The following is a 20,085-nucleotide window of genomic DNA, read 5'->3' as shown; positions in this document are numbered from 1 at the left end:
CACTGGGAGAGATTGCAAACTGGCCAGAAACCTAAATTCATTCATTTTTCAAGGACATTATGTACATTAGGAATAAAGAAGACTGCCCACTTGTTAATGTCGTCTAGTCAAAACTCACTATGCATGTCGAAGGCATGCAGACCTAAATATCAGCTATTATCAGATTGGGGGACAGACTGGACAGGACAGGACAGTGCTTACTCAAGTCGTTTTCTCTTTTCTTTTGTGCAAGACGTCACTCTATAAGCCATATCTTCAAAACTGGCGGGTCAAACTGCACAATGTCAATCTGTAGCTACAGTATGATTCCCTGGTTTCATATGAGATTAAAAATCACACCCATGTGAAGTAAGTGGTGCAACTCCGTGCGGGGGTCCCCTGGGGGGGGGGGGGTCCAAACCCACAGGAACGCACCCAGGGTGCCGGCCCGATTCCGGCGAGCCGCCCCGCGTCCGAAACAGTTGAGAAATGACAGAGTTACCGTGTGGGGGTCCCTCTACTGTACTGTACTGTCACTGTACTGTACTGGCACACCTGAAATCACCATATATACAGTTAATATGTGCGTGTTTGTTTGTGTGTTAGGTTGCGCACAGGTTGTGAAAAACAACCATGCTGTTTTCGTGCTCATACCCAGCCAGCCAGCTACCCAGCCAGCCAGCTACCCACCCACACACATAATCACTTAAGAAAGTGGTTTGCACCACTTAAAAATGAAAATGGAAAAAATGCTAGTCTGGCCTGGAGCTCTCTGGTGGAGCTGTTGCCCCTGCGACCCGACTACGGATAAGCGGTTGAAGATGGATGGATGGATGGATTAAAACATGCTAGACGACTAAACTCTATTCACAATGGGTCACATATGATTGAAATGTCTGAGTTATGTTATTGTTTTGTCGTATATTGTCACAGCTGTAGGTTCTGCCAAATCTTCTGGACTGCTCCGGGGGGGCATCGGCACATTCCAGCAGGTGGGACATCCACTGCACTATTACTACAGACTCGAAGGAGAAGTGGTTCCCCTGTGGACCCCATGCAGTCCCAGACGGTGTGAAGCTTACCTAGTTCAAACTGGTCTGAGAGGTTGTCACAGGTCTGTCGGACCTCTTCGCTGTCCCAGCCCAGTGGATAGAGTGCGCAGCCTGACCCTATGAGGAGACCTGTGATGGAGAGAGAGAGACCAAAAGGTAAACAACCCACAAAACAAAGTCACACTGTCCATAATGTAGCATTTCTCTCTGGCAGGAAAGTGCTGGCAGGGTGCTGAGGACCACTTCATCCTAGAATGTAATTGAGAAGAAAAAAAAACGCTCCCTGCGTTTTCTTTTTTCTTTTTCTTTTTTTACCTATTTTTGAAAAATCGTGAAAATGTATCTAAATCTTTGAATAAATAAATAAATACATAAATAAATACAGTAAGCAAAGAAAGACTTTGAGTGTGGTTCCTTTTCTCTAGCTTGAACTATTAAAAAACGGTCTGAAGCCCAAAATAGTTGCTGAACCTTCTACTTTGTGTGGGTTACATTATTTTGTCGTCAAACTTAGATTAAGCACATACATTATGTACCTTGGTTTGTACTGTAGGGTGTGATTTTGCATTTGAATTTGAATTAATATATATAATTTCTATCCCATGGTTTTGCAACCCATTTTTCCACTCAGTGTCAATTATCTAATGTAATCCTGGGCGCTACACTTCCTCTGCCAACCTGGGGGGGGCAGCAGACTGACCTCATGCTTCCTTCTATGCATGAGGAGTCCAAGCTGCTTCTTTTCACCTGACAGGGGAGAGTTTCCCCGGGCCGGACTAACGGAATAACGTGTTCGTAATAACACTGGTCGGAATAACGTGTATCTTCCACGCGCTATGCGTTATTCCGACCAGTTCCTTTCCCCTCCATCAGGCACCCCGGCTGGCCAGGGGGAGGTAGTTTAGAGACCAGGATTCACGCAGCATCTTTGAACTTGTCTGACATGCTGTTAAAACCTAACCTGACTCCGCAGGTTAGTTAAAAGTAAAACCCAGGGTTAGAACAAATCTTTTCACACTTCAATCTTTCACCTTCATGAAATGCTCATCACAAGAAAGTATTGAATTCCCTTGAAACGCATACGTTTTCTTCTAGAAAACGGAAAAAGGTAATGGTGGCAAATTCATTTATTTGGTTGCCATAATCACAGTGACCGTCTGCAAAAATCCAAGTGGGATTGCCTCATTTCGGTGATTTAATAGTCTGTGCTTCGAGCTGCGCCCAGGGGCAAGACTTAATCTTGTCGAGGCCATTAAGGTAAGTATTAATATTCTCAATATTTGCCGGGGCCCGGGAGGCCAGGTTCTGACAAGTTACTCCCTGATGCCCGGTGGGGGCCTCCTGGTAGGTGGCTCCGTCATCGTGTTAACTTAATCTGTTGCGATGTGTCAGCGGTGCAATCAGTTGGAGAGAGAGAAAGGGAAGAGAAGTGCTCTTGGCTTCCAACCTGATTAACAGCGGTGGAAGAAGTACTTTTACTTAAGTAAAAGTACCAACAACAATACAAAAGACGCTGTTACTAGTAAAAGGCCTTATTTGTTCGACATTTTGATTTGGGAAAAAGTACAAATGTATTGGTACTGTACATCAAAATGTACTTGAAGTACCAGAATGCACTCATTATGAACGTCCTATTTCACAATATTCTTTAAAAAGTACAAGCTACAAGCTACAAGCTCACAACACAAGGTTGCAGTTCTGTAAGTACACGTATAAAATAGGGCTTCATTGGCTAATGTATGTTTTGTAATAATCTAAATCTGCAAAGTAACTAGTAGCTAAAGCTGTCAAATAAATAGTAGTGGAGTAAAAAGTGCAACACTAATCTCAGAGGCAAATGCCTCTGAGATTAGTGTAGTAGAAGTACAGTATGGAGTACAGTAGAAGTACTGAAAAAGGGACGTGCTCAAGAAAAGCAAAAGCAGTACTCGAGTAAATGTATTTAGTTACTTTCCCCAACTGAGTGAAGGGGAAGAGAAAGGAAGAGAAGAGAAGTGCTCTTGGCTTCCAACCTGATTAACCCCCTGCCATCCAGGAGCTTCCTTAATCCTTATTACATCTAGGACAGATAACAGGCAAATAATTAATCCGCACATGCCAACGCAGACTGGCAAGAAAAGATGTGGAGCAATCTGGAGGAGTGGAGTGGAAGTGAGCATCCGACACCGCCGTCTCTTAACTACTCATGCTACATTTGGCACCACCGTTCACTGCCTAATAACATGCTGCAATGTCAGCGCTAAAGGAGCACTGCACCCATTTCTCAACCTTATCCCGTTAAAACTGGGGAAGCATCCGCGTCATTTTCGATTTTAGCGTTGGCTGTTCAAAAATGGCGAAATAGTGAAAATAGTTGATCTATAAACTTCCAACAAGCGACGCCTTGAGAGCCTGTAGATCCACTACTATTTTCGCTATGTGTTTGGGGGTGAAAAGAGAGAATGTTTAAAATGTTCGCCTATAATGAGATTCCCAAAATAGCGATGCCACATTGAAAGTGGTTAATAATGTGGTTGCATACAATAAAAGGCTTATCTAAATTACAACGCATGTCACATGTAGATGGACGGGCATTGATTGCGATGACATCAGATTCATCTGCAAAAACAATTCACAATGTGCATAAAATGTGCATAAAATAAATGAATTTGAACTTTTGTACCCATAAGTCACATTACTTAGTGCAGTAGCCATTATATTACGGATGATTTCAGGGATAAATGGTAAATATGCATTTATATAGTGCTTTTATCCAAAGCGCTTTACATAGATTGTGCATTTCATTCACCCATATACACACACACACATTCATACACTGATGGCGCACCAACCTGCACATAAGGAGCAATTAGGGGTTAAGCGTCTTGCTCAAGGACACTTCGACAGTAACTCTGGGAGAGCCCGGGATCGAACTGGGAACCACACGGTAGAGGCCACTCTACCCCTGCCGCCGGGATCTCCATATATATGAGTATTTGTGGATTTATAAATTATAGATAATGTTGGAGAACCACTGATCTGACCGACTTCACTCCCTGGGGTCTGTGGCGATACACGTGGCAAGTCTGAAGTCGATTGCCGTTTCTATTGAGATATGAGATTTCACATCCATGCAGATATCGGAACAAATCAACCTGTGATTGTTGTGATGCCCACATCCTATTTCTGGAAGAATGATCAACCCAAAGTTTTCATGAGAACAGAGGGATTGTGTGGTATACGAGTCCTGTCTAGTTACTGCTTAGAATTAGAAAGGATTTTCATATCATAAGCCGTTTCATCCTCACACTTCAGAAGGACGCCTCAGACGAATCCTCTCCTGCACACTTTTAAAGAACCGCCATCTCTAGCTGAGTAGCACACTTAAAGCAACAATACAATAGCTTCTATTGCTGAGTGGTGGAAAGTAACTACGGTAAGTACATGTACTCAAGTACTGTACTTAAGTACAATGCTGAGGTTTGTGAAACTTCTACCCCACTACACTACAGCCAAATTTGTACTTTTTAAATGTGTAGCTCTAGTAACTGGTACTTTCCAGATTTAGATATTACAAAACACATGAACCATTTAAGCCCTATTTTATAATACCTCGGCTGTTCGAAAATAACCGACCTACTGTACAAGCTGTGGCTATTTTCTAGTACTTTTACTTTGGTACTGTAAGTATATTTGGACGACAAAACTTTCAAGTCAAATTCTTAATGCAGTTGTTTTACTTACAGTATATCAGAGTGCTTTCATATTGTGGTATTGCTAGTGGTGGAAGTACTTCATCCAGCACTGCTAATGCTAATCCCCCACAGAGCGAGACACCGTCAGCCCCTCTGAGCAGCATGAAACATCAGAGTCTTCACACAGCGCTTTCATGCCGTCATTAAAACGGGTGGTCTGTCTTATGCAGTGTGATCTATAGTGGCCTCATACTAATTTGTTAACCGTAAAGGCAGTAAAAAGCAAAGCCAGGGTCCTAATGTATTCAGTATTCAGGATTAATAATACAACCAAATCAATGATTCCCTTTTAAGTGCGGCGCAACGCCAAGAGATGTGGTAGCGAGCAATCAACTGCGCGTTAAATGAAGGCTGAATGTTTTTTTCTTTTTGTGTGAGACTTTTTTTTCCCTACTAGTGTCCGTGCAAGGCAGGAAGGCACACTTAACTGCTTGGTTACTCCAGATATGCATCATATGCTACAGTTCAAGTGAAATCGCTCAATCTCTTATTTCAACCATTTGTTGATTGACAACATAATGACATGCTGCTGCTTTCCTATTTGTTTCTCAGACTGAACAAGACCACATTTCCAACACATACTGTAGTCAGTCAATGACATGGTTCGCTGAACATCAGTTGACTAAATATGACAGTTAGAGGAGAAATGACTACAATAAGAAAACAGAAGAAAAGCAATGGTGTTGTAGCATATCCAGTCAGATCTAAGCATCCTTAATGAACCCTGTTCTTAATTTCTATCAGATTATAGGCTGATACACTCACACTGGTGCAGGGCTGAAATGGCCCGATTCTATTAGTCAATCCACACCCGATGAACGACAAATGGAAACGCTAAACAATTCATCTCCACATCTTATACCGGCCTCTGAATTTCTCTCTCAGCTCCTTTAAAAAAATATATACATTTCAATAAATCAAGTGTTTCACTGTTTCGTTCCAATCAAATCCCATCCTCCACACTCTATGTGGGTTACTGACAAACGGAGTGGGGTGGATGGTGGGGGACTGGGAAATGAGAGAAGATTAAAATGAGTGGAAAGTGTCTTTTCACATAGCCGTGTTTAGATGCCAGGCTATAGCAGACAGAGGGGAGGGGAGGGTTTATGTGACGAAGGTCCACTTTAGAAAACAAAACATTCCCAATGTGTGGCTCCAAACGGATTATCATACTAGGAAGACAGTTCCTTTCCGTCTTCATTTCCTGACCTGTCACCTTGACAGGACAAAAATACACACACCTTCAGAAAAAGAAAGGCTTATCCTGCAACAACAGAGATTCAGATTCATTCACATCTGCTACATTGCTACAACACCCTTGCATCCCCCTGACATCACAAACGTCAGATCGGGATGTGTTGTTGTATGCCACAGCACGACAGGCTTAAGTACCCAAAAGTCAGGGACAGGGGAGAGGACAGATGACACGTGGACAAATATCCTTGATAGAGATAGGTTGAGACATTTTCCACCTTTTGTGTTTATACCTTTTTATTTGTCAGGCATGCCCAAATATGGAGTATATGCAGATGTCAGAAGTTCAGAACATCATTGTGATGTCAGAACAGGCCAGCTTCATATATGGAGATGTCCAGAGCCTGGGCACGGGCCCTGTCCAGAGCCCAGGCAGAAGCTTTTGTGCTGGTTCTGGACAACTGGCGATCGCGGCCATCCGACGGCCTTGACACCGGGCACTGCACTCCCTGTGGTGCTGTGGAACGTGTGTGTCAAATTTGATGGTGGATTACAGACGTACATACACACATACGTACACACAGAGACCTGGTGCATTTATATTAGGATAGCCTAAGGTAGGATGAAGGCACTACTGCGCGTCTGAACGTTACTAACATACAGTACATTCCACAGGCTGCACCAGGCATCTCTCTGCTCTCTCTCATCTCAGCCATGATCCATCATGTCGGTGAAGTGTCGCGACCCCAGCGTGCTCCCACATGCAAGACTGTTGGCGTTTGCTGAAGGCAACGCTCCGTGCAGTGAGCGTGAGCCCCCCTCTCACAAGCTCTGCCTGATGGTCCTTCTGTTGGAACGGAAGAACCACCTTTACTGTATATTCAAGCTATTATGCAGGTTCTATAATAAGCTGGGTTGTGTTCCAACTGCAGAAAAACATAAACAAATATATACCCATCCTCAGTTTGACTGGGTGTGCAACGCTTTTGAAGTCATACTGCATGGAGAGGACTGGTTTTGACGAGTAGAAATAGCAATTAATTCAAGTTCTTGTTGAAGTGCCACAATTTTTGTATTTTTCCAGTTTTTCATGTGTCTATGAGGTGACAGTACTTCATTAGATACCCTGGAGTCGTTTTTATGTGCAATGGTGTATTAACTTTGTATTTAGGGTTTCTTCCTGGAGGCTGAACCCTTGACAGTCAAACGGGCCAATGAAATAAACAGTAATATAGTGACATCATACTATCAGCCCCTCCCCTAACCCATCCCCCTTTATCATACAACTACAGCTGTGGGTGTGGCTTCAGTTCAGGTGGATCACCACCCATCACCACCCACCAGGCAAACCAGGCATACTTAATGAACTGGTGGGCGTGTCCACATAAAAGCATGATTTTAACAAATACTGTACACTTTTTGGAAAAAGTTCTTCCTCCTTATATTATAATAATACCTGATGATCATGTTTTAGGGTGGAAAAAATCGTGGCACTCCATCTTTAAAATAATTTTACCACTTTGCTTGGCCCAGTGGATTTATATTTTTTTTAAAACTCACTCATTGATTTACTCATATGCAAAATCTGTGTCTGGTCAAATATTGATAGGCCTATGCAATTCATTTCGATTAATTAATTACAATGCCTCAAATTAATTCGATTTATTTAATCGAGTCACAGCCTATATCGAGTCACAGCATTGCGGTTAACGCTGGTTGGGGTCAACACACATCTTGCATTGTATGTGTTTAGGAGCCAAGACTGGGGCTATGATTAAATTAAATGGACAAAGCAGATGTTTTAACAGCTCAGCAGTGGATAGAGGGGGAGACTGAGAGTGACTTTAAATGGGATTATCATGGTTTAGTGTTCATGTTGAGCGGACAACTAAAACTATAGAGGTGCCAGTTGGCTGAAGGTATCTAAACACTGTGCAGAAGTAGAACTACATGAACATTACCAACTGGAACTCCTGACTTTAAAGTTTGTGTCAGTGCTTTTCTTAACCCCAGGCTGTGTATTAGTCTATGTCGTGTTTTTCTTTTTCTTTAAACTATAACTTTTCAGGATTCAAAAAAAGATCCACAATCTAAAAATGTGTCGAATTGCGCTGCATTTCAAGCTTGCTACTTTTGAATTGATACAATTGTGTGACACGGTAGTATGGTCAAGTTATCAAGTAGGACATTTACGAAAAAGGTTTAGAATATGTAGCCACAGATGCTATCCCGGTTTTAATGTCTTAAAGGAAGAACAGAAAAAAAAAGATCTCAGCTAAATGTTTTCTTTTCTCAGCAATGACAATCTGTTGTCCTCCTCTGCTCTCTGGCGAGAGATCTCCTGATGATCACCACCCCAAAAGAAAACGTCTTGCATTGAAACTTTCCATTCACTCATACCTCCGCACCCGCTGCTGCTATTCCCAGTTCCCCGGGGCCTGGGCACATGAGATCCCTTCAGCTTAGCCAGGCCCAGCCCTTTTCTCTGTGCACTCTTTTGGCCCTTTCAATGATGACCTTGAATCTGTATATTGTCCAGGGCCATGCAGGAGGGCAAAGGAATTCTTTGGTTTTTGACAGAGAGCAGAGCAGGGACGGTTCACAAAAGACTTCAGCTAGCACTCCCAGAATTGTAGAATGTATGGCATAGGAAAAGGGGTAACGTGTAACCCCCCCCGCCTTTTTTCCCTCGCTTTCATTCAGGTGAAAAAGCACAGAACGAAAAAGAGGGGCTGAACAATAGTTCTGTACAGGAGCAATGAAGCGCTTGGCTCTCGTTGCTTCTTCTAGAAATCCATTTGAATGATGCGGCTTGAAGGAGGTTTTATCGTGGGAGGATTCTTGGGCGGTAATAGACCGTGATTGAGTGAAGATTCTTTCTTTTTTTGTGATGGATTGAACATTGATTCAGTGTTCATTGTGTTTGGATAAGTTAATTTGACAAAAATCTTCCCCAGTTAATAGAATGCCTTTCAGAGAGAGAGAGAGAGAGAGAGAGAGAGAGAGAGAGAGAGAGCGCGAGAGCGAGAGCGAGAGCGAGAGCGAGAGAGAGAGAGAGAGAGAGAGAGAGAGAGAGAGAGAGAGAGAAAGTACTCAAATGTTTTACTTAAGTAAAAGTATCAATACTGCAATGTAGAAACACTGTTACACGTAAAGGTATTGAATTCAAAATGTACTTAAAGTACCAAAAGTAAAAGTAGTCATTGCAGAATGTTTTCAAATGTATACAACTCATTTGAAAATAGCAGATCTACAAGCTCACAGTCACAATACGTTGCATCGTGACACATTGTGAGCTTGTAGAGCGGTTATTTTCAAGTTTGTAGATTGGTTATTTTCAAATAGCCGAAATGTATTTTGGGCTGAAGTGGTTAATTTAATGTAAGTTTTGTCATAATAATCTAAATCTACAAAGTAACTAATAAAAGCTTTCAAATAAATGAAGTAAAAGTGAGTAAAAGTAAAATATTTGGATCCAAGATGTAGTGGACAAAAAATAAAAGTATTGGAAATTGGAAATACGCAAGTAAAGTACAAATTCCTCAAAATTGTACTTAAGTATAGTACTTAAGTAAATGTACTTAGATACATTTCCACCACTGGAAAGAAGCCATTAGACAGAACAATATAGAGACAGGCCTGAGGGTCTATTCATTCTGATAATGGACCACAGATAAATCAATAGCAAAGGAGTTGTCTGGCGGGCTGTCGTCGCGTGCCTTCGGCCGGCTCGGTGCGACCTCACCGTAGCCTGGTTAATAAACCAGACCGAATCAGCCGTTGGCAAAAAAAAGTTGCCTACCAGCGGATTACGGTCTGGCGAGGCTCAGTAGCACGCCTCTTTCCTACAGCAGAGAACAGGTCGGACCAATCGGGACACGGTATGCAATATAGGCGGGCTTTGGTACAGTGACGTTCAATGCTTGAGACTTTTGACTGACAGTAGCTCTGACCAATTGCGTCAAAGAGAAAATGTTCCCCGGGAAATGAAATCCAAGTGGAGCCAGCCCAGACTGATATACCGCGACAGTGTTGTGTGATATTAGTCTGGCTTATTAGCCAGGCTAACCTCACCGAGCTCTGGCTCTTCGTTATCCACAATCCCCCACGTCGGTCAGTGAACCCCCTCCCAGGTCACTTCCCGGAAAGGCTTTTTACAAATTGGTAAAGTGTTGACAACAAACGACGTGATACACAAGAGCACTCCCACTACACCTCACTAGATAGTGCCGCTGTTATCGTTGCCCTCAGATCCCTACGAATCCGAGGGTTCCTCACGATCCTCAGACTGGGAGCAGAGATGGATGCATTCAGCGGTCAAAGGCGTTTTGAGACTGGAGACTCTTACACAGTGGAATCTTCAGATGAAAGTTTAACAATGGACCCATACAGGTCCATGTTTACTAGGATTTAAAGGTAACCGGAAGGCTCACCCCGAAACATGCTCACCCCCCATTTTTCCGAGGTCGCCGAATTACCCCCGGGGCAAGCCTGTTTTGGGGGCGAGCGGTATTGGATTTAAAGCCTTGACTGAAAGCTTGATGGCCGTCAATCAGATCTCCTGAAGTTATGTCTCCTGCATCGACCCCGTATACCTCTCACGTTTCCTTTACTCTTTTTCCGCAGAGATCGCCTTTTGGTCCAAACACCCTCCCTGCCGAGATCGCCTTTTGACGCCTATTTTAATATAATTTGATTACGGTTCACAATGGTTCACAACCCACCTCACCCCTGCCCACTTTGACAGGCTGGAATGGCTTAGGGTTGACGACAGCATCTTGCAATGGGTCTGGTCCACAAGATTCGCTACACCACCAAGATACCCATGTACCTGTCTAAATACTTCCTTAATGTCAACGAAGTTCACACCCACAATACCAGAGGGAGTTCAACAAACCATGTGCAACCCAGATTCAGCACACACAAGGGACTAAATGTAGTCCCTAATTTCGCTCCTATGCCACCAAAATGTGGAAGGCCCTACCAACAGCCATTAAAACCCTTGACTCCTTCAAAACCGCTCTCAAAGGGCACCTACGGACGGCTGCAATTAAAAACGGGCCCCCCATAAAATCTGAATCACCCCCCCACCCCCTTTCCCCCTTACTGTATATGTTTCTTTTCCCTTTTTACCTCCTTACATGAAATTACGTCGCCTGGATCAACGACAGGTCTGCTCATGAGGGGCGCGACATTGCTAGCCTAATAAAAAAAGCTAAACAGAATCTAGGTCTGGTCAGTCGCGGCCGTGTGCACGAAACGAGCTCGCGCAACAATTTCACAGGACCGCCCAAAAACGCAGGTGTCATTGAAAATGAATTACTAGGCGTGTTAATCGCTGCCCGTTTGAAAGGTCCTTTATGCTGTCTATGGGAACACAGTTTTTAGTATCGTAATATCGCAGATTCTTCTTTTTGGATAAAAAACAAGCTTGATTTGCGGCTCATTTCTATAAACGATATGATCCCCGGTTACATAGCGGTTTTTCACTTTCTGACTCTCAGTTTCCGGGTGAAACGCCTTTCAAAATAAATGGGTTTTGCATTGAAATGAACGAGTGGCAGGCCTGGAGCACACAATTCAGCCACGAGATGGTGGTGTTGGCAATAAATAGAGCCCTGAGGGTCCATTTGGTTCCATTTGTACAGAATTACAGCCCAGCCACGATCCCACTTTGAGAACCACTAGCTCTACCTCAATAAAGACACACAGGAAGGCTTGTGAACCGCCCACCCTCCATTAAAAAAGAGATCCTTCCCTGAGTTATGCGGACAGTCAGCAATTATCTCCTTGTATTGTGTTTTCTCCACTGTTTCATAATTACCAGCCAAGCCCTCCGAGCTCCCAAAGGAGACTGTCACTCAAAATAGGTTTCAAGGTTACAATGAATTTATAGTGCACGGTCATCATCCCAAGCCAGCATAATGAGGCTTCATCATGCTGTCACCAAATAGAAGCTGTCAGTCATTTGCGTAACCGCCACTTTGTGGGACACAGCTGTGGCGTTATGATTCATAACTGACTGGGTCACTTCAGAACCCTGTATTACTTGTTGCTTCACAGTTAGATTTCAGCTACCGGTATATACGCTATAGAAAGGTTATAGAAAAGTATAGTGAAAATAGCTGAGCCTGATATACAAGCTCACAAGTCACAATGCAACACAATATAATATGGCTTAAGTAATGGGCTTACGCACGCACGCACGCACGCACGCACGCACGCACACACGCACGCACGCACGCACGCACGGACACACACACACACGCACACGCACACACACACACACACACACACACACACACCCCGGCCAAATACATATCATTTTTTCTTTGTGCTTCTGCAGTTGGAACACAGCCAGCGTATTGTAGTAGAACCTGCATAAGAGCTTGACTATAAAGGTTGTTCTTCTTCCGTTCCAACAGAAGGACCAGCAGGCAGAGCCTGTCAGAGGGGGGCTCACTGCACGGAGCGTTGCCTTCAGCAAACGCCAACAGCCTTTCATGTGGGAGGGAGCAGGAGCACGCTCAGTGGTGGTGGTAGAAAGTATTACATGATTTACTGAAGTACTGTACAGTACTAGAGTAGAATGCAAGTATACATATATGAATTACATTATTATATTATTTAATTGTCTGTTTAATGTATCTGTTTAGCTTCTTTATTATTCAATTAATAAAAAATGTAATCGACAGAATAGCCTAATCACAAAGAAAGTAATGGATAGTTGCAGCCCTGCTGTCATCGGTCTCATATCAACTCTCAGCGTCTTTAAACTTCATTCAACTTGCTAGGAGTATTTATAGAACAGCTTTTTGGCACACTGATCTGTTTTTAACACATTTGCTGCAAGCTAAGCTGTCAAGAAAGAGGCAGAGTTTTTTCTTCTTCATCTCTCTCTCTCTCTCTCTCTCTCTCTCTCTCTCTCTCTCTCTCTCTCTCTCTCTCTCTCTCTCTCTCTCTCTCTCTCTCTTTCCTTTTTACAACTAATCAAGAGTTTTATTTATCACAGTGCAAGTGGCAATTATAGACACATGTGAGCACATTTAACTCAGGGTTCATTAAGCTGCTCAGCGTGTGTGTGTGCGTGCGTGCGTGCGTGCGTGCGTGCGTGCGTGCGTGCGTGCGTGCGTGCGTGCGTGCGTGCGTGCGTGCATGCGTGCGTGCGTGCGTGCGTGCGTGCACTTATTAAGTGGTGAGACAACAGATGTCCGTGAGATACTCTCCTCATTGGCTGAGACTGGTGCGAGCGCTGCATTTTAATCGAAAATGTATTGAAACCGACATTTTGAACCGATACGGTTGAGGTGTGCAAAAATAGCGAAAATAGCCGCTCTACATAAATCTTTTCAGAAAGGTTCACTATTTTCATATGATGATGTCTATTTAATTGTAGTGGTACTCCACTACAATTAAATAGACATAAGACATATGTCTATTTAATTGTAGTCGTACAATTAAATAGACATAGTCATCATATGAAAATAGTGAACCTTTATTTTATAAGATTCATGTTAATCGTCTATTTTCGCTATTTATAAACCTCTGAGATGTAGTCTCTATAGAGCTATAATGGAGGTATAGTGGAGCTTCAGATATCACTACCGTGACTTCCTACTTAAAGTTGTAACAATCAGTTCAAGCGCAAGCCACTTTACTGTACATGTATATCACATCCACTCTATCGCGTAATCATGGAAAGAGCTTCCGTTCTCTTTCTAGACTGTATGTCGGAAGCATTTGGCCACACAAGACAAGTATAGGTGGAACACGTACTGTCCCTGTGTGGTTCCAGGTGATGAAGTAAAAGCACCTCAAAACCATACTTAAGTGCAGTACTTGAGTAAAATGTACTTAGTTTCTTTCCACCACTGATAGCATGTAACATTGTCGCACATGAATTGAAGAGAAAGCATGAAGACTAGAGTGGGTTTTCTTTTACTGCATGCTTCACTCTTTCCATCCAATTCCCTGTGACTTCAACCATGTCTTTTTCTCTGATGTCAGATACTGTAGAAAATTGGACATTCTTTCCTCTGCCTTGGTCTGGGTAAGAAGAGAAGTGAAATGGGAAAAGGTAGCAGGGGGAAAAGGTGAAAGAATGCAACCAGTATCTGGGAGATTCCTCTTGTTCCTTTAGCGAATGCCACACTTTTCTAGCTTTCGCTTTAAAATGCAGAGTCACTCGTACACTAATGTCCCGTCAACAATGTAAAGCATGGGGATATGGGTTTGTGCCAGTGGTTCTCACAGTGGCGGTCCGGGGACCCACTGGGGTCTTTGAGGGGGTTCCAGGGGGTTAAAATAGCATCATTTTAACCATTTAACCCTATACACTTTTTTTTACAAGGTCGCAACCTATTGTGACGTGACGCGTTGAGCTTGTAGATATGCTATATTCAAATAATTCTGAAAATAAATTAACGGCACAAATCTTGTACGGGGGCCCCTGGCACCAAATATATTTTCAGATGGTGGTCCGCGGCCAAAAAGATATTAATCTGGGGCTCTTTGACGTGAAAAAGTTTGAGAATGACTGTGCTAGGAAAGGCGTTCACGCTATGTAAGGAGGTGAGAAAAGTCAACGTACCAAAACCATCAGCCCACTGTCAGCACATTGCAACTTTCTATAGATTCCCTGGGCTAATTTTCCCACGGAACTAAATGGAAGGATTAGCCTAGCGATATCTTAATGACCTCTTATCAGCTCTAGGCATGGGAACTGTTAGCTGACCATGATGATGATGGGGCAACTGTGCTTGCGTAAAAGCTAGTCAAAGAGTCAGTAATTAAAGCAACATCACAGCCCAAATCTCCATGTGTCTGACCACACATTTTTCCTCTATTACGCTGGTTCTCAACGTCTGGTCTGGGGGCCACCAGTGGTCCGAATAGACCTTTACAGGCCTGTAACTTTGACCCGTAATGGTCCATATGGTTGGACCCATATGGAGTTTAAATGAACACTGATGATTTTACATTGTAGATAGTTTTAGTTCAGTTCAGACTAGGTACTTGATATTAAAAAGGTTGAGCTTTTTAATTTTAAGTAGCCCCCGGTTTGATATGCATTAGACTCCAATCTACACTGTAAAAAGGGGTGTTTCATCGGGTCCATTTAGACCCGATGTTGAGAAACAGTGCTCCATTACAGAGTTTCTTTGTCCACTGCCATGAATGCAGAGAACACATTCTGTGAACGAAGCATCATGGAAAGCACCATGAGGGAAATGAAACGTGGTATTGTGAAGTACAAAATGACAAGCATTTGCCTGGAAACGAGAAAGGGGATAAAGGGAGGAGAAAAAGAACCATAACAAATAGGAATGGAAAAAACAACAAAAAACAACAACACATACCATTGTAAATACAATACAAACTTAATAGAGGAGAGAGGGGGAGATTGCGGATGGTCCCTTGATGGGGTTCTAGATGGTCTCCACAAATGGAACCATTTGGCTCCATTTGTCCACTCCCAGTTAAGTAAACACAGGATTTTACAGTGTCCTATAGATTGGGGCCCTAGAGATAAAAACGGATCCGCTCCGTGGCCTAATGCATATGAAACTCTCAACCTATAAAAGGTTGAGAATCACTACCATAGAGTGCAGAAGTTCAGCATATTTCTCCTCGCACTCACGCACTGGAATCTCCAAACAACACGGCTATTATTCCATTCACAAGAGGGAGGGGACCATGAGAGGAAAGTATTTGGCGCTAAAAGCGCAACAAAGCCAAAAAAACCTCAAGGTATGAAAATCCTCCTCTGGGCGGAGGGGTTGGACGAATCCCCTTATTACTGGGGCCATAAAAGTGAGGTGCGCTCTTCTAAACTGGGCCAGGTCCAATTCTCCACCCTAGTACTTGACTCAAAGTATAGAGTTAAAGCTGAGTACTTGGAAGTTAAAAGTACTGGAGTACTTGCTTTTAAAAAGTAAACAGGGCTTAAGTGGTTGGTTAATTCATGATGACATACATTTTCCCTTCCTAGAAATTAGTCAAAAGTACAATATTTGTCTTTGAAAGTGAGTGACCCAAAAAAACTGATGAATACTAAAGTACAGTACTGCCTAAACGTCAGGCTTGCTCTTAGTTCTAAACTAGGTCAGGTGGCATTCATTCACACTCTCTCCCGTCAGTGTGACAGAAAGACATGCCTTCAGGAGTCACAATACCTACAGCTTCATTAACCTTAACACACAGGAGCAAGCCTGCTCATTTATCATAAGGCCCAGCTCCTCTGGAGAGCACAATCAAGCAGCAGCATTCCTTTAATGTCCATGTTAATGGCATGCAAATATACATTATGCATCCTCCTCACGCATGCAGACACCGTCAGACATCAACATGTGGGAGGACTCTCCTTGTGCGAGCACATCCATGCAGCAAACATAAGGAGCCCTCTCTCTCTCTAACTCTTTTTCTCTGTGTAAACACAATGGATCGCTTCAGAGATTGTGGGAAAATATGACTTCCCACTGACTGCAGAGTGCAGCGTCGTGCACAAAGCACCCCATGGTCTGCGTTTTGAAATCCCCCGGCCTGTTGCGTTCGGTCCTTTGTCTTGTCTGGCACAAAACTGACGAGCCGAGCAGGCCCAAGACCGGAGGAACTGCTAACGCTGCAAGGAATAATATGTTCAGACGTGGTTCAGATGTAATTATGTTGATGAATGATCAATAATGAATGGAAAGATTGAATGAAAATATTCTTTTCAATATGTTGCTATAATCACATTAAGGGAAATAAGTCATTTCCACCCATTTGTACACAGCAAAATCCTATGTACTAGATTTGGTCTTGTCTGCGAGGCTCAAAATTAAGCCTGAGTTCGTTATAATTGGTTGAAACTAAGTGTAAATCAGGCCACACAGAAACTGTTGTAAAAATTCAGTCTGTTTGTGACTGTACTATGTAGCGTATATGTACATCACAAAACCAAAACATACTTGGGCTGAAATACAGCCACACGGCTCAAGATCCGCCTGCATTAATTATTTGTTATAGACAGTGTGTTAATAACATCTTAACTGAAGTGTAAACTGCTACTGTTAGGAAATATTTCCACTTAAAATTATTAGTAGTTAAAAGTTAAACAATTTAAATAAAAAAAAGAAAGAAAAAGATAAGAAACCCCAGCAGCCTGAAAGATCGATTATAAAACCACAGTAGTGGCATTATGCAATGATGAAAAATGCGAGCTACTTGTTGTCTTGTTACAAAAGCCGTTCCCACCCATCATTAGAGGTTATTGGTGTCAACACTGCTATTCGAGAGAATTCATAGAGCCAGAGAATACGACCAAATAAACACATTACATAACATGTCAAATAATATCCACGCAACATGATAGGTCGGTACTAGAGAGAGGCCTCCTGCACGACCCTGAGTGCTTCTTGACATTTTGCACGATATCGAATTTGGATTGCGGCACATAATGATGTCCTATCTGATTTCCCCCCCAGTGCTCCCAGGAACGGGAAGCCATTCTGCCCCCAATGACTCAACTTACAGACAGCAGTCGAGTAGAGATCAGGACGAGTCATACCCACACTGTTTCTTAAGGCTTTCTTTCGGACTCGCATTGAGCAGGACTCGACAGCACTGAAGTGATTGCTGCCTGGAGGGAGGCATTATTATGCAGGCCTCAAGTTGAAAGTATTTTATTTTGAAAGAAGAGTGGGCAGTCCAGTCCGCTAGCCATTAGTGTTCAAATCAACTCAGGAAAGCTATAAGGCAGCCAGTGGAGAAGACATCGAGGAGCTGAGATCTGATCTATAGCTCGTGGGGGATTCAATGTTAGGAGGGCTTTGTTTGCTTTGCTACCAACCCACCACCATTTTGTTGCTGTCGGGCTTTTCTCCATATCCACAAGTGTTTGTGTTTTTTCGTAAATTAACGCCCTACTTGATTGTCACACAAAAGCATCAAAATAGCAGATCTACAAGCTCAACACGTGACACGTTTTGAGCTTGCAGATCTGCTACTTTTGCTACTTTTGAATTTGAATCCTGAAAAGTAGCAGCTTTGGACAAATGAGGTAAATTTCAGTTTCAGCTTCACCCGGCTGATGGCCCACTCAGATGATCATGATGAGCACTTGGTAGTGAGCTGTTAAGTGTGTTAAGTGACACTTAAGTGACATGGGCGGGCCGGAATGGGATAATAATAATAATGGATTGCATTTTTATAGCGCTTTTCTATGAACTACGTGCCTACTCAAAGCGCTTACAATGGTCCATTCATTCATACATTGGGACTTCTGATTACCAAGACTGTCTATCTACCAAATACGGCCGCCCCAAGGTCCTCATACTGACTGTGTCTGACACCATGCCAGTCAATAAAAAGATGCACCAATAGGGCCAATAACTGTAAAATGTGCATCAACCATCAGTAATTGATGATTATTTTTCTTACTGTGTATCACTAGACTATTTATCCACAAAAAGAAACATTTTGTTATTAATGTTTTTCTGTTGCTGTCACGGGTAGGCTTCAAAACTGTAAAAATAATTATAATAATAATTAGCGAATCCATGCCTGCGCTCTAATTTGGCATAATAATTAAAGTATTTTGACTGCTCTGGAATAACAAGAACAGTTTCATTATGATGGTTTGTGTGCAGAAGAGACAAGACTGGCAGGACTGGCTTATTTCAGAGCTCAGCTTTTAAAAATGTCCGTTGTGGTAAAACATGATGAAAGCTGTGGAACGCCAGAGGGCTTTTCCCAAACCGACATTTATTTTCGTTTTCTCGGTCGGAGTGTGTGGCGGCTGCAAAGCGAGGAGGACTCTAGTTCTTGTTTTGACAGGCGCACTCATTGAAGCTGCTCATCTTGACAGACAACTACAGCATTGGCAGTTTTGTCCCGGAGCAAAAGGAGGCAACAATATCTTGTAAGATTAAAGAAAACACAGATTTACTATGAATCCGTGGTGGCGTGACGGATCGCACCCTTCTGAGCCCTTCATTACCTTCCTCTCTTTGATGTTACATTGTGGAGGGTTTGCACAGTTACTCTAAAGTTCAAGCACTAATCAAGCTTGCATAGTTGGTTTTCGCATAGCTCTGGTCCATAGCTCTAATGCCTTCATTAGAGCTATGGTACTGTTCTCTTCCTACGCTCGCATAAATGCAGTCTCGCCTGTAGCGTAAATTAAAAAAAGTTTTACCTACTCACCAATACAAAGGTGGTTTGTGCAATTAGAAAGCCTACCTTAGTGGACGCACTCTGAGCCCCCCACCACATGGGTATGTATATGTATAAAATGTAGCCTACTTTTTGGCCAGAAAGGGATTTTCTTCTATGAGATTTTTCTCTTGGCAATATCGGTAGAGGGCGCAGTGGAGAAAAACAAAAAGTGCAAAAAGTGCATTTTATACATGTGGTGGGGGGCTCAGAGTACGTCCACTAAGGAAAGTAGGCTTTCTAATTACACAAACCGCCTTTGTATGGTGAGTAGGTAAAAGTTTTTTATATTTCCGCTACAGACGAGAGGCTAGTCTGCATTTCATGCGAGGGCCAGAAGCAAAGAGTGGCAGAGCCTTAATGCAACGGCAGCAAAGGGCATTAGGGCTATGGACCAGAGCTAGTTTTCGCAGTAGTTGTGGTAAACTGCTATGCAAACAACTCAGATATTATTATCCAACCACATTAACTACTTGTCTAACCCATTCAATTAAATAAACCCAACCCTTGTTTTTGTACTTGATGCAAATTCAAATACAAAACAATAAAATGAACATAATTAATACCAAACAATATTCTAAGCCCTGTGTTGTACTGTATATTTTATAATGTATGTTTGATAATTTTTTGGAATCTTTCTTATGATTATTAAGAGTACTGATTCTTTTGGAAATATGCTATGAAATGAATCACCCTTTTATTGTTGACATTGAACAATATAGCAATCGTGGAAATTGCTTCAAGCCAAGTTGGCAGAGAACAGGAGATGGCTTGTGCAGCCAGGTTGGACATCTGGCCAAGTCTATATATTTTTTTACTACAACATCGACAGTACACACAGACTTAACATAACACCTCTATTACACAAAGCCTTCAAAGGAACATATGGCTCTAATCAAGCTGCAGGCATCAATTTAGCACTTATTATATGA

General features: G+C 42.7%; 1 protein-coding gene across 1 annotated transcript in view; it reads right to left on the bottom strand.

Annotated features, from left to right (window-relative positions):
* Positions 1-20,085, bottom strand: part of LOC306931909 (LHFPL tetraspan subfamily member 6 protein) — a 59,650-nt gene that overhangs the window by 2,511 nt on the left and 37,054 nt on the right. Inside the window, exon 3 of the mRNA XM_079513581.1 lies at positions 1,062-1,160. Within this exon, the coding sequence (XP_079369707.1) occupies positions 1,062-1,160 (99 nt within the window). The remainder of the gene's footprint in view (positions 1-1,061; positions 1,161-20,085) is intronic.

The sequence above is a fragment of the Electrona antarctica genome (assembly GCF_951216825.1).
Source record: "Electrona antarctica genome assembly, chromosome: 11".
Classification (NCBI taxonomy): Eukaryota; Metazoa; Chordata; class Actinopteri; order Myctophiformes; family Myctophidae; genus Electrona; species Electrona antarctica.
This window is presented reverse-complemented; position numbering and strand designations above follow the sequence as displayed.